Genomic DNA, 13297 nt, shown 5'->3' with positions numbered 1-13297 from the left:
CTTTACTCCTGTGTCCTTCTCTGGTGTTTAGCGGGGGGTACTGCTCCCTGCCTTGTTTTTCTTTGCTACTGGGAATCTTGCAATTCATTATCCGGTTCACCCTGTGATATCGTCATTATGACGATCTATATCGCTTCTTTGTAGGAAACGACCCTCCCACTCCCCAACCACCATCGCTGGCTATTGTGAGTTCATGCTGATACGCGGTTACGTTACAGGTTTCTTCCCTATACCGTCAATTTCCATGTCCATGACTCGGATCACCAGTGTCCCCGGCCGGCCAGTCCCCCACCTCCCCAACAACCATCCGCCGACCCTCCGAATCCAACCCCCAATCCCGTCAGCCTGTTCGAGAAGGAGAATGGCCCCCCCACGGTGGGTCTCACGCCCGGGGCCACCACCGAACATGAGCGGATCTTCTCGTCCACCCTCGACCGGGCGGAACATCACGCCACCGGGTTCCCGTTCCCCAACCCGGATGATAACATCCATCGCATGACGGAGAGCGAGGCTCATTCGCCAGCCTGGGGGGCAACCTTGTCGTTGAACCAGCCAAGACCGCAGGCCGCGTTTTCGCCGTCGCCCTCCATCCTCAAACACCAAGATCCGACCACTCCGACTGTGGAGCCCCGGCCCGAGAAGCAGAAGCCGAAGCCGAAGGCCATGGAGCCGGTGACGGTGCCGACCTACCTGACCGACCGCCGCCGGAGGGACAGCCGCAAGGTCTCCTTCTCGGACGCCGGCTGGACGATCCAGATCGCGGAGCAGGGCAACGGGGGACTGCGCAACGCAGTGCGGTCCGCCACCGATGCCGGGCAGCTGGAGGACAAGGTATGGGTGGGCACATTGGGCATGCCCACCGATGCCTTGCCCCCGTACACCAAGGCCGCCATTGAGGAGAAGCTTGAGGACGAGTACGGGTCGCTCACCGTCTACGTCCGGGACGGCGACTTTGACGGGCACTACACGCACTTCTGCAAGACCATCCTCTGGCCCGTGTTTCACTACCAGATTCCCGACAACCCCAAGAGCAAGGCCTACGAAGATCACTCGTGGATCTACTACGTCAAGGTCAACCAGGAGTTTGCGAATCGGATCGCCCGGAGCTGGAAGCGCGGCGATTCCATCTGGGTGCAGGACTATCACCTCTTGTTGGTGCCGGCCATGCTGCGGAAGCTGCTCCCCGACGCCCAGATCGGCTTCTTCCTCCACATCGCCTTCCCGTCCTCCGAGGTCTTCCGGTGTCTCGCCCCGCGCAAGGAGCTCCTCCAGGGCATGCTCGGGGCCAACCTCATCGGCTTCCAGACCGACGAGTACTGCCGGCACTTCCTCCAGACGTGCAGCCGGATCCTGAACGTGGAAGCCACCAACGACGGTCTGCAGCTGGAGGATCGATTCGTGAACGTGGGCAAATTTCCCATCGGCATCGATCCCACCTCGTGGGACCAACGGCGCCAAGCCGCCGACGTCGACCTGTGGATCAAGCTCATTTCCGAGCGCTACGAGGGGAAGCGGCTGATTGTATCTCGCGACAAGATCGATCAGGTTCGCGGTATCCGTCAGAAGCTCTTGAGCTATGAACTATTCCTGAACACCTATCCGGAATGGCGAGACCAGGTACGTTCTCTCTTTTCTTTTCCCCCCTCCCTAACCCCGTTCTCTCGCATCACCCAGGTACTAACATGGGACCTGTACCTCTAGGTGGTGTTGATCCAAGTGGCCACCAGTACCACAGAGCAGCCCGAGCTGGAGGCTACCATTTCCGACATCGCCATGCGGATCAACTCCACGCATTCCAACCTCGCGCACCAGCCGCTCGTCTTCCTCAAGCAAGATCTGGCCTTCCCCCAGTACCTGGCCCTGATCTCGGTTGCGGATGCTCTGATGATCACGAGCCTGCGCGAAGGGATGAACCTGACGAGCCACGAGTTTGTCTACTGCCAGGATGGCAAGTACGAAACCAAGAAGAAGTTTGGGTCTCTCATCCTCAGCGAGTTTACGGGCAGCGCGTCCGTGTTCGGTCACCACGCACTCTTGGTCAACCCGTGGGACTACCGGCAATGCGCGGAAGCGATCCACACGGCCCTCTCGCGGACTGAGGAGGAGCGCCAACGCGTGTGGATGGAGCTGCACCGGGCGGTGCTGCAAAACTCGACCGAGAACTGGGTCAAGACCTTCAGCGAGACGTTGAACCGGGTGTGGAACGAACAGTCGTCGCGGGAGATCATGGCGGTGCCGCGGCTGCCCGTCAACAAGCTGGAACAGATGTACCACCGGTCGGCCTGCCGGCTCATCATCATGGACTACGAAGGCACGCTGGCCTCGTGGGGGTCCCCGAAGAGCATCATCGTCACGACGCCCCAGCGCGCCATCAACACGCTGGCGGAGCTGACCGAGGACCCCAAGAACATCGTCTACGTCATGAGCTCGCGGATGCCGGAGGAGATGGAGCGGCTGTTCCGGCTGGTGAGCCGGCTGGGCCTCATCGCGGAGAACGGGTGCTTCGTGCGGGAACCGGGGGCGGAGGAGTGGTGCAGCCTGACGGACCGGGCGCAGACGGACGCCTGGAAGGAAGGGGTCAGCCACATCCTGGCATACTACCAGGAGCGGGCCGAGGGCAGCTGGATCGAGCACCGGCACTGCTCCTACGTGTTCCACCACGGGTCGGCCGAGGACCAGGACATGGCTTCGCGGCTGGCGTCGGCGTGCGCGGGCCACATCAACGACGCGTGCGCCAGTCAAGGGGTGCACGCCATCCCGGTGGACAACTCGCTGGTGGTGGAGCCGGCGGACACGAACAAGGCGACGGCGACGGCGCTGGTGTGGCGGTGGTGCCTGGAGCACAGCGAACGGGGGGACATCGAGCAACGTCCGGACTTCCTGCTCGCACTGGGGGATGGGCGCGACGACGAGCCGGTGTTCCGGTGGGCGAACAAACTGGAACGGGCGCGGTTGGTCAACTACGTGATGACCGTGACGTTGGGGTATCGCAGTACGGAGGCGAAAGCGTACTTGACGCAGGGTGTGGCTGGTATGTTGCCCTTTCCTTTTCTCACTTCCCATTACTGCAGCAAGATACTGACCATGGTAGGCGCTCTATCCTGCCTGGAACGACTGGCCACCGTCCCCACTCAGCACTAAACCGGATGGAAAAAAACAAAAACGGGCGATTAGATCGGTATAGATGAGTGACGAGCTCACGAGGCGGTTCCCTTGGCGCGGTGAAGGGATCAACACTGCCAGGACATGAATAGAATAATCAGTGACGGGGTGGTGGGTTAGGGTTGATTGTAACTATTATTTTCGAGGTATATTATCACATATCGTATGTATCTATTCATTTTCACATATTTCCATTTCTGTCAACATGAACGGTACTCGTTTATAGTGAATCGTCCAGTCAACCGAGGTCTAACGGGAACCGTTTTGTCTCGTGCGGGGAAGTTTCCCGGGACGATCACCTTCTCTTCGTAGATTGACGGATTAAACTAGCATGCTAGACTAGCACGGCCGACTAGTTATGACAGACGACTACTAAGTTCCAACCCAGGTGGACTCCATCCGTCCTACACCTCCTGACTCTCGTCCTGTTTTTTCTTTCTCCCCCATTCTCCTTCACTCTCGAAAACAAACTCGCAATTGCTTTTCGAACGTCAACAATGAGTCCCAACGCCCCCGCCGCCAATGCCGCGTTCGAGGACGCAACGCAGATCAAGCCTTTAGGCGGAGGGCGATATGAAGCCAATCTGCAGGGCGAGTGGTGTGTCGGAGCCGGTGAGTTCTCCTCATACGATTTTCTAAATACACAGATACTAACAGCACAGTCCCCCACGGCGGCTACGCAACCTCCGTATTCTACCGCCTCGCCCTAACGCACTTCGCGCACGCCCACGCAAAACACTACACGGAGCCCGCAACGCCCATCTCCATGCAACTGACCTTCCTGCGCCGCACGGGGACCGGCCCCGCCATCCTCACAGTCGAAGACATGAAGCTCGGCGCCCGCACGAGCACCATCCACGCGAAGCTCTCCCAGCCCAGCCCGAAAGCGCCGCACGCCCTCGAAGTCAAAGTCGCCGGCTACATCACCGTCAGTCCCGGCTCTGCGGAGGTGGGCATCTCCGCGCCCACACACTGGGGGTTGCACCCTGCTGTACCGGGGGGTTCCGGAGCGGGGGGCAAGGTGAGCCTTGCGAAGCTGCGCGAGAGTGACAATGACGGGCTGTGGACGTATATGCCCGTGCCGTTCTCGGAGTTCCGCCGCGCAGGCCGGCAGGTTAGGCTTTACGGGCCGGACCCGAAGAAGGCAGGGGCGCCGCAGACGGGCGTCGTGGACCAGTGGGCGCAGTTTTGTCCCGGGGGGAACCGGGGGGGAAAGTGGACGGACGCCGCGGTGGCGTTTTTGGCGGATATGTTTCCTGCGGCGCTGGATCGGTTTGATTCGATGGCTTCGAGTGCGGAGGGTGGTGGTGACGGTGGTGGGGTTGGGGAAGGGGGCAAGATTGCGAGGTTCTGGTATCCGACTGTGACGTTCAACGTGGATTTCAAGAAGCGGTTGCCGGTTGGTGGGGCGGATTGGTTGTATAGTCGGATTCATAGTAAGGTGATGAGGGACGGGCGGACGGATATTGATGTGGTTATTCTGGATGAGGGGGGCGAGGTGGTTGCCATTGCTAGCCAGGTTGGGTTGGTGGTGAGTTCGAGTCGGAATTTGGGGAAGAAGGCGAAGATTTGAGGCTCTTATATCTTCTGGTGTATATAGAATGGGGGGTGTTGTTTGTGAGTGAGTGTACATATGATCTATTTATTATGTCTATAAAGTATACAGTTGTGTCAAGTCTATGCTTATGTACAGTAACATGATAAAACAAAGAAAACGAAGAAAGAGAATCAAAGACGAGCCGTCCCAGCGGCAGCAGTCTGCAACCAAAACGCCATGGCATCCGCAGTGATAACCTCCTCCGCCATCTGATCTCCCGGCTGCACGACCTGCGCGCGCACCCAGAACTTGCGCCCAACACGGGCGACGACCTTGGCGCGCACGACCACCAAGCCCGGCAGGATGGTAGGCTGTTTATACCGCACGTCCAGCTGGGCGGTGAACAGTTTGCCGCGGGGGGTGGGGGGTTCACTGTCCGCGGAGACAGGGTCGGAGGATGAGGCGGAGGTGAACGACGGCGGCGAATGCAGAGTCACGGCCATACTCATCGTCTCGTCAATCAGCGCGGCGACGACACCCCCGTGAGCCATATCCGGATGACCGCTGACGCCGGGGCTGGCCAAGTCGAACATCATGATGGCGTCGGGATCGCGCGCTGAAGGAGCGGAGTGGGCGGGGTCGGCGGTGGGGGAGGGCCAGACGGGCGGAGCGGACGGGAGATGCTCGGAGCGGAGATCGCGACGGCGGAGGGTGAGGCAGTGGGGGATGGTGGTCGGGGTGGACAGGGTCTGGGCCATGTAGCCGTCTTCCCCGGTGGAGGGTTTGGGGAGACGCGACCAGGTCTGGATGGGGTAGTAGTCGGGGTTTTGGAGGAGGAGGTGGGCGAAGGGATGATGCTGGAAGGGATGCAGGTTGGCCTGGTCCTGGGGGAGGGGATCGATCATGATGGACATTTTGATTATACAATGGATATAATTGAGGATATCAAGGAATGTATATAATAAATACAGATATGGAAGAATGTCTGAAAATAAAAAGAAAAAAATAAGGGAATGTATACAAGTCATGATGAAGAAAAAACGATAAAAAAGATCCAAAGAACCTCGGTAGGATCGGCAACAGGGCTGGCCTGAGGCCGTCATTTCAGGAAAGGATCATCCATGATATCAATATTGGGTTATCAACAGATCAATTAATCCAATCTATCCAATATCAGTATAGTATAGTATGCAGGACCCAGTGTTCGGATCCAGTTCACCCGGCGACCCTGTCTAACCAGATAGGTCCACTGTCTGAACTCCCAGGCAGTGTCTTATGGCGCATTCCGGACAACCCTGGTATGTCCGTTTTCATCGCAACGGACGGCTCTCCCATCATTTAGTAGACTCATGAGAGGACTCGAATTAATGAGAGTGTTTAGGATTAATTGACCGTCAATTGAGGAAGCACGACCGGGGTTGCAACGGTTTAAGCGACTGGGTGTAACTGCCTACTGAGTTAGCTCCTTCCAACAAAACAAACCGCGCCGTATTTAATCTTCCCCTCTTTTTTCTTCCCTGTTTTCATCCCTGCCTTTTCCCTTCTCTCTTCTCTCTTCTTTTCTGTCTCTTCTTTCTCCTCAGCGCTCCATTTGTTTACTTGGGAACTTCTTCTAACTTCTACTCTACTCTACATCTCTTTCACTTCATATATTGGATTCTCCATATTTGAGTTATCGATCTGGATCGTCCCGTTGCTGATCCTTGACCTTTCTCCACCATGTTGCCCATTCTCCTGCTTTCCTCCTTCTTGGCCACCACCGTCGTGGCTGGCTCGGAGTACTCGTTGCCCGAGGGCTTCGATCTGAACCAGATCAAATCCACTGACCGAGGTATCTTTCTCTTCCCTTCTTGGATGCGATGGGGAGTGCTGACCCTCTCTCTAGCTGCCTGGTGTCGCGGCCAGCGCAACACCTGCCCCAAGATGTGTGACGGTGCCGCCAACGACAACTCGTGTGACACGGTGAGTTGTTCCTCTGGTTCTTTCTTTTTTTTTCTTTCTTACGAGTCATACTGATCATATGTAGGAAACCCTCAAGTTTACCTGCACCTGCGAAGATGGCAGCTCCGCCAATTCCACCGATTACATGCAGACCGTCCCCTACTATGTCTGCGAAGCCAACTTTGGCCAGTGCATCTCGCGCTCCCCCGATCTCGATGATCAGGAGAAGTGCAAGACCGCCAAGGAACAGTGCGGCTCGCGCAATGCCTCGGAGACCTCCACCACCTCGTCGTCCTCGGCCTCCCCCTCGCCGACCGGCACCTCCACCGACAAGGAGGAGTCGGACGCCGGTACGACCACCGGCAGCAGCTCCAGCACCCCGTCTCCTACCAGCAATGCGGCTGTGCGTCTGATGCAGGACCACGCCTCGGGTGTGTTGGCGACCGTTCTGTTCGTCGGTCTGCGCGTATTCTTGTAAGAAAGCCGGTCTCACGGTGATCACTGGGTGAAAAGGACTCCACGGGGTCCAGTAATGGGGTGTCTCAAATGGACGTTTTGTATTTGACTTAGCCTTGTATTTTGTTACTATGCGGGCATGGGTTTGATGAACTGCATGTTTTATGTATAATCGGGATCGTTGCCCTTCGTCGCTCTCTAATGGAATCGTAATTATTGATTCTTCCCAGAGTACCGTAATTGAAGTATGAATGATTGAATTGAGTACTGAATTGAATGGTCGAGAAGGACGAATCGCAACAAGTCACAAAGTATGAATGGAGAAAGTGGAGAGTCGATGCCCCAGGCACCCACGCCAAGAGAATTTCCCACAGAAAGAAATTCGTTCAAATCTTCAACTTCATCTCATTCTCCACTTCATTCCCTTCACTTGATCCCCCCCTCTGGACCTCCCTCTTCCTCTCTTTCTTTCCCCTTCTTCCTTTCTTCCTCTTCCCCCGCCCTTCCTACCCCCTACAGAAAACAAAATGCCCGCCCCCACCAACACCCTCCTCATCGAGGGCTCCTTCTCCGAACTCGCCGACGAGTTCGCCCAGTACGTCGATGCCGTCCGCAAATCCGACGCCGCCAGTCTCCAGGCCGACATCAGCCCCCTCCTCGAGCCCCTGCGCCAGCAGGAACAGACCGATTCCGAGCCCGACCGGAAACAGCGCGATGAGGTTCTCAAGAAGATCGTCTCCGCCGCCACCGTCTTGAATAGCGCGCCTGAGAAGGGTATTGCACTTCCCATACAAAAAGGTCGAAAGATCAAAAGAAGTTGACTTGGATAAATGCAGAAATCACCCCCGCCTACAACCTTCTCATCCACCTCATCCATCAAGCCTCCGAGCCCGACATGTTCCTCTCCCGCATCTGCGCCTACCTCTCCAAGCCCATCGCCTCCTCCCCTCAGTTCGGCCCCTCCCTCGCCATCTCCATCCTGTCCACCATCTTCAACACCCTCGGCGACGCCGACTCCAGCCGCTTCCACGTCCTCCTGGCCATCGTCGCCGTCATCCGCCAGGCCGCCTCCGCCGCCGCCTTCGAGGCCCTCAAGCCCCAGCTGACCGCCCAGCTGCCCGCTTGGCTGTCCGCCTGGGAGCTCGATGACGAGGAGACCCAGCGCCTGCACCTGGCCGTCGTCGACGCCGCCCAGGCCGCCGGTGACCAGGAGCTGGCCCAGACGCACATCATCCAGGCCCTCCAGACCATCCCCGCCGCCCAGGCGGCCGCCCCGGCGTCCCGCGACCTCGCCGTCCGCGCCCTGACCGCCGCTCTCACCCACCCCGCCGTCTTCGACTTTACCCCGCTGACCGCCTCCGACGCCGTCCAGGCCCTCCGCGCCAGCGATGCCACCCTCTTCGAGCTGCTCGAGGTCTTCACCGCCGACACCCTCGACGCCTACGAGGCCTTCATCCAGTCCACCCCGCTCGCCACCATCTCCGGCGGTGTCCTCGCCGACGCCGGCGACGCCCTGCAGACCAAGATGCGCCTGCTGACCCTGGCCTCCCTGGCCGCCTCCACCCCGTCGCGCTCCCTGCCCTACGCCACCATCGCCAGTGCCCTGCGCGTGCCCGACGCCGACGTCGAGAAGTGGGTCATCGACACCATCCGCGCCGGCCTCGTCGAGGGCAAGCTGTCCCAGCTGCGCTCTGAGCTGCTCGTCCACCGCGCCACCTACCGCGTCTTTGGCGAGAAGCAGTGGGCCGAGGTGCAGGGCCGCCTGATGGTCTGGCGCCGCAGCCTCGAGCACGTCCTGGCCACCGTCCGCAGCGAGCGGGAACGCTTCGTGCGCGAGAGCATCCAGGCCGCGCAGGCCGCCGAGGAGGGAGCCAAGTCGGGGGACAACAAGGGTGGCAAGCCCATCGACCGACGACCGCGCCAGCCGCAGGCGTCGCAGCCGTCTGCTCCGGTTGAGGCGGTCGCCGAATAAACTATCCTTTTCTTTTTCATTTTAAACTCCTTTGCTACACTTTATGAAACCAAAAAACTATAGTATGGAAATAGAAGCAAATGGAAAGCGAGAATGACAGAAAAAGAAATCATGACGAGTTCTCGTACAGAACATGGACGACCAGAACCGCAAAAAGAAAACCAACGAAATTAAAAATCGAAGAAGGGATGGGGTCACGGTTTGCATGAGGTTCGACGATATGGATGGATGGACTGTCTGTCCCATCCATGTCTCTCCCACTATATGTTTCATTTTGTTTGTTTCATCTTGACACGATTCAACTGTTTCATGTTTGTTTTTTACTTTTTATTCTTATTATTTATTATTTTTCTTTTTTTTTTTTTCAATCTTGTTCATTTCCCCCTTGCGCTTTTGGTTGATTCAGGACGACGCTGTTTCTGTCGGCTGAATGGTAGTTTATATGTTTTGATCCATCTCTTATTGTTTGGACGGGCTGATCAATGGTGATGCACTTAAAAGAGTTGTTTACATCTCGTACTATAGTACTACCCTATTACCCAATAAACTACCCATTAAACTACCCACTAAGATCAGAAAGAAAGAAGTAGACTCTATATGAATCATCGCCTAAACACAGACAATTAAATGACAGATCTATAACACAGTCGAGTAGAAGAAGATAGGAACAAAAAAAGCTTAGATAGGGTTAATGCCACGGGCAGTGAACCCCTCCCGGATCCGAGCATAAACATCATCCACAGACCCAGTCGCCAACGCACTAACAACCTTATCCTGCTCCGCAAAAGCCGTCACAACAGGCATGCTAGTCTCCACAAAGACACGGAACCGCTTGCGGATCGACTCGGCATTATCGTCGTCCCGACCAGAGGTCTCACCGCGCTTCATCAGCCGCGACTCCATGACCTCCTCGGGACAATCGAGGAAGAGCGTCAACCGCGACGGACAGACGGTCTTCTCGAAGAAGACAGCCTGGTCCAGCTTGCGCGGGAACCCGTCGATGAGGAACCGCGGCCGGTGGCCCTCGGGGACGGTCCCGCTCTGCAGGGCGTCGGCCATAGCGTTGGACAGCAGCGCCACGGTGATCTCCATCGGCACGATCTTGCCTTCGCGGATGTAATCCTTGATGAGGGCGCCGTACTGGCTGCCTTCGCGGATTTGCTCGGCGCGGAGGAGGTCGCCTGCGGACAGGTGGATGAAGCCGTAGTCCCGGACGAGGTTGTTGGACTGGGTGCCTTTGCCGCTGCCGGGGCCGCCGAGGAGGAAGACGACTGTTACGTCGGAGGGGGAGAAGCGGGGGGTGGATTCGGAAGACATTTTCTTGTTTCTTTTATGTATTTATTTTTTGTTTTTTTTCTTTATTGATCTGGAAGGGGTGAGGTTGTCGGTGTGGTTTGGATTGAGAGAGGATAATCGGATTGTATATAGTAGAACACCCCCTAAGAATCAGGAGAGCGGGGCGACGAGTCGGGTTTGCGAGCACCAGTGCGGGATTTCACCAAGAGGACGTAAGAACCGGAGCCGATGACGAAGAGAGCCAAGAAGGGGAAGACTTTGAACTCGGAGCGACTGTAGTGAGAGCGGGAGGCGGACGGACGAGAGGGAGAGGAAGAGGAGGAGGAGGAAGAAGAAGAGGAAGAGGGACGGGCGAAAGAGCCAAGTGGAGGTAGTTGTCGCAACACCCGGTGGGGTCGGGAGAGTAATAAGGACGAGGGACGAAACGCCGGCACAGCGAGGGACATTGGGGGGGTTGATGAGTGGTTGAGGGGGGAGGGTGGGAGAGGACAATTGAATTGAAGATAGAGAAGAATAGAAGAGGAGAATGAAATTGAAGATCGAGAAGTCAATCGGATTGTCGGATTTCGTGGAGAAAAAAGAGAAAAAAAGAGAAAAGTTGCAGCGTGCCTGAGTGCCTGGATGCCTGTTTCCGGCAGACACCCCGTACCGTACAATACGCCCCCATGACGGATATATTACCGGTCTAGCCCGATTGGGTCGATATAGATCTGGATATCTCGATGAAGATGAGATGGATGGTGATTGCTTCATCTTCACTCTCTCCTTCACTCTGTGAATCACTCCTTCCCTGTAGTGACTGCCTTCTCTAATTCACTTCTTGACTGAGACCAGGTTGTCCTTTCCCACTGATTATCGTACTATTTAAACCCTCAACCCTCCGGTCAACTCCATCATCCAACCCATCGATCAACTCACAACACCTCTCAACATGTATCCCGTCACTTCTCGCTTTGGCGGTAAACATCATAATGGGAGAAATTCCAGAAGGCCTTCACCCAATGACCCTTCAGCTCAACCACAGCATTCTAACTCAGGAGGACCCTCCCAAAGCCAGAGTACTCGAGCGCCGGCATCTCAAGAGGTATATGAGCATTCAACATCAAGTAACGCTGATTTGCTGGCTAACTACTCATGTTGGACTAGAACTCGACCGGATCCAATCCAGCGTCACGGAGATCTGGACGTCATCCTACAACCGGCAAGAGTAGTGCTCCGGCCAAAACCGCTCCAGCCAAGCCATCCCAATGTAAAGATATCTGGAATAGACCAATGCCCTCTGCAGGACAGAGCTCGACCCTAATGGGAAAAGGAGATTCCACCAGAGACACGATGCAATTCGAGCCCGAGACCCAAACCAATACCCCCTCGTCCTCAGGCTTCCAGCGCCTACCAGCCGAACTCCGCCTCAAGATCTACGCCCACCTCTTCACCACCTACCGGATCGAAATCGTTCGCAAGAAGGACAAAAGAACAGAAGGCACCAAGAAACCCCGCTACCGCCTCTACAACAAGAGACTGCGGCCCCGCGAGGACAAGAGCCAGGGAAACACCGAACGGCCAGGCCGCTGGTGGCTCAAGAGACTCCCCATGGCGCTCATCTTCACCTGCCGCAGTATCTACTCCGACACCATCCTCCTCCTCTACGCCAACACCCAATTCGTCTTCACGACCACCAACGCCATCGCCCGCTTCATCAAGATCACGCCCGCCGACGCGCAGGCCTCCATCCGCCACGTCGAGCTCAGGCACATCATGTACAACGAGCCTCGTCTCACGGAATTCAGAATCTACAAAGCCCGCAGCGACATGGCCTTCTACCTCGCCTGCGAGGACATGGCGCTAGCATTCAAGAGCCTGCGCGTGCTCCACGTCGACATGCGCATCTACGACTGGCCTATCCGTCTGGAGATCGGCGAGCTCTGGTCCCTGCCGTTGCTCTTCTTCGGCGGCGAGGGCGGCACCGGCATCAAGCTCGACGAGGCTAATATTCGTCTCCGCATGGTCATGTTCAGTGACGAGACGCTGCGGAGGGTGGCACGCGATCTGGAACAGCGGATGATGGGACCGGTGAAGTTTCAGGTTCGGGAGGATGAGCGGTTGGCGAGGGAGTTGCATATGCTTGGGAGGAAGGCGAAGGTGTTGAGGTTGGTTATGTAGGTTTTCTTTCCACCTCTCTCATTCATTTCTTCTTTCTTTTGGCGTTCTTTGTTTCTTTTCATTGGTTTTGCCTGCTTTTTCTTCCTCGATTTGGAACATCAAATGATAGATCCTATCAAGTTTCGAAGCCCTGAAGATGAGTGTCTGGCGAGGGTGTCACAGATACTTGGAAGGGTTAAGGAGTTGAGATTGGTAATGTAAATTTTCTCCATACCTCCTTCTTTCCTTCTTGATTGTTTTTTTCTTCTTTTCTTTTTTTTCTTCTTTTTTTTCCGTTCTTTCTTTCTTTCTAGGTTTGTTGGTTTTGTTTTCCTGGCGTTCGGCGTACTAGGAACATAGGGGTTTGACCTCGGCCATCCTCTCACTTCCCTCTTTCTCGGGTCTATTGGTGGTGGTGGTGGTGGTGGTGGTATTCTTTCTGGGTAATATACAGCGTTGGCGGGAAATACAGTACAAACTTAATTGAAATGGGAGAATCTCTACTCTATACTTTACTTTAATTTACTCCTACTGTAGATAGATTGAATTGATAGATCTACTCGGGAAGGAAACAGACAGACAGGATACAACGCTAGAGAGACAACGCTAGAGAGACAACGCTAGAGAGACGACGCTAGATGTAACCAGATAATACACTAAGGTTTTTTATATTATATTACTTTAACCACCATTAGGTTATAAAGATATCACACACTTAGGGGCTTCGTAAGTAACCCTATACTCAGTACAACAGATTATAAATATCATCCTACCTGTCTATCTGCCCATGCAAG

General features: G+C 55.8%; 7 protein-coding genes across 7 annotated transcripts; 4 read left to right on the top strand and 3 right to left on the bottom strand.

The window, feature by feature from the left end:
• Positions 1-117: 117 nt before the first annotated feature.
• Positions 118-4735, top strand: BDW47DRAFT_118595 (putative alpha,alpha-trehalose phosphate synthase subunit TPS3; the record flags this gene model as incomplete). Its single annotated transcript, XM_024815231.1, has 6 exons — positions 118-140; positions 219-1617; positions 1702-3031; positions 3175-3178; positions 3551-3774; positions 3825-4735. The coding sequence occupies 6 exons, from the start codon at positions 118-120 to the stop codon at positions 4733-4735; spliced, it is 3891 nt and encodes a 1296-aa protein (XP_024670695.1).
• A 155-nt stretch (positions 4736-4890) lies between these two features.
• Positions 4891-5613, bottom strand: BDW47DRAFT_127055 (thioesterase family protein; the record flags this gene model as incomplete). Its single annotated transcript, XM_024816662.1, has 1 exon — positions 4891-5613. The coding sequence occupies one exon, from the start codon at positions 5611-5613 to the stop codon at positions 4891-4893; it is 723 nt and encodes a 240-aa protein (XP_024670694.1).
• A 596-nt stretch (positions 5614-6209) lies between these two features.
• BDW47DRAFT_47665 (uncharacterized protein) lies at positions 6210-7327 on the top strand. The gene is made up of 3 exons (XM_024819127.1): positions 6210-6530; positions 6585-6661; positions 6726-7327. The coding sequence occupies exons 1-3, from the start codon at positions 6419-6421 to the stop codon at positions 7116-7118; spliced, it is 582 nt and encodes a 193-aa protein (XP_024670693.1). The 5' UTR covers positions 6210-6418; the 3' UTR covers positions 7119-7327.
• A 296-nt stretch (positions 7328-7623) lies between these two features.
• BDW47DRAFT_127053 (PCI domain protein) lies at positions 7624-9068 on the top strand (the record flags this gene model as incomplete). Its single annotated transcript, XM_024816661.1, has 2 exons — positions 7624-7870; positions 7933-9068. 2 exons carry the CDS (start codon positions 7624-7626, stop codon positions 9066-9068), a joined length of 1383 nt encoding a protein of 460 aa, XP_024670692.1.
• Positions 9069-9714: 646 nt separating this feature from the next.
• On the bottom strand, positions 9715-10909 carry ura6 (uridylate kinase ura6). The gene has a single exon (XM_024813197.1). The coding sequence runs from the start codon at positions 10383-10385 to the stop codon at positions 9747-9749; it is 639 nt and encodes a 212-aa protein (XP_024670690.1). The 5' UTR covers positions 10386-10909; the 3' UTR covers positions 9715-9746.
• Positions 10508-10810, bottom strand: BDW47DRAFT_127051 (uncharacterized protein; the record flags this gene model as incomplete). Its single annotated transcript, XM_024816660.1, has 1 exon — positions 10508-10810. One exon carries the CDS (start codon positions 10808-10810, stop codon positions 10508-10510), a length of 303 nt encoding a protein of 100 aa, XP_024670691.1.
• Positions 10910-11696: 787 nt separating the features above from the next.
• BDW47DRAFT_132673 (uncharacterized protein) lies at positions 11697-12712 on the top strand (the record flags this gene model as incomplete). Its single annotated transcript, XM_024817629.1, has 1 exon — positions 11697-12712. The coding sequence occupies one exon, from the start codon at positions 11697-11699 to the stop codon at positions 12522-12524; it is 828 nt and encodes a 275-aa protein (XP_024670689.1). The 3' UTR covers positions 12525-12712.
• Positions 12713-13297: the final 585 nt, after the last annotated feature.

Source organism: Aspergillus candidus (genome assembly GCF_002847045.1).
Source record: "Aspergillus candidus strain CBS 102.13 unplaced genomic scaffold BDW47scaffold_33, whole genome shotgun sequence".
NCBI classification, from domain to species: domain Eukaryota; kingdom Fungi; phylum Ascomycota; class Eurotiomycetes; order Eurotiales; family Aspergillaceae; genus Aspergillus; species Aspergillus candidus.
This window is presented reverse-complemented; position numbering and strand designations above follow the sequence as displayed.

Coding starts and splice junctions, on each gene's coding strand:
- ura6 (XM_024813197.1), bottom strand. CDS start 10,385: ATGTCTTCCGAATCCACCCCCCGCTTCTCCCCCTCCGACGTAACAGTC.
- BDW47DRAFT_47665 (XM_024819127.1), top strand. CDS start 6,419: ATGTTGCCCATTCTCCTGCTTTCCTCCTTCTTGGCCACCACCGTCGTG. Junction 6,531..6,584: donor GATCAAATCCACTGACCGAG/GTATCTTTCTCT, acceptor CCCTCTCTCTAG/CTGCCTGGTGTCGCGGCCAG. Junction 6,662..6,725: donor ACGACAACTCGTGTGACACG/GTGAGTTGTTCC, acceptor GATCATATGTAG/GAAACCCTCAAGTTTACCTG.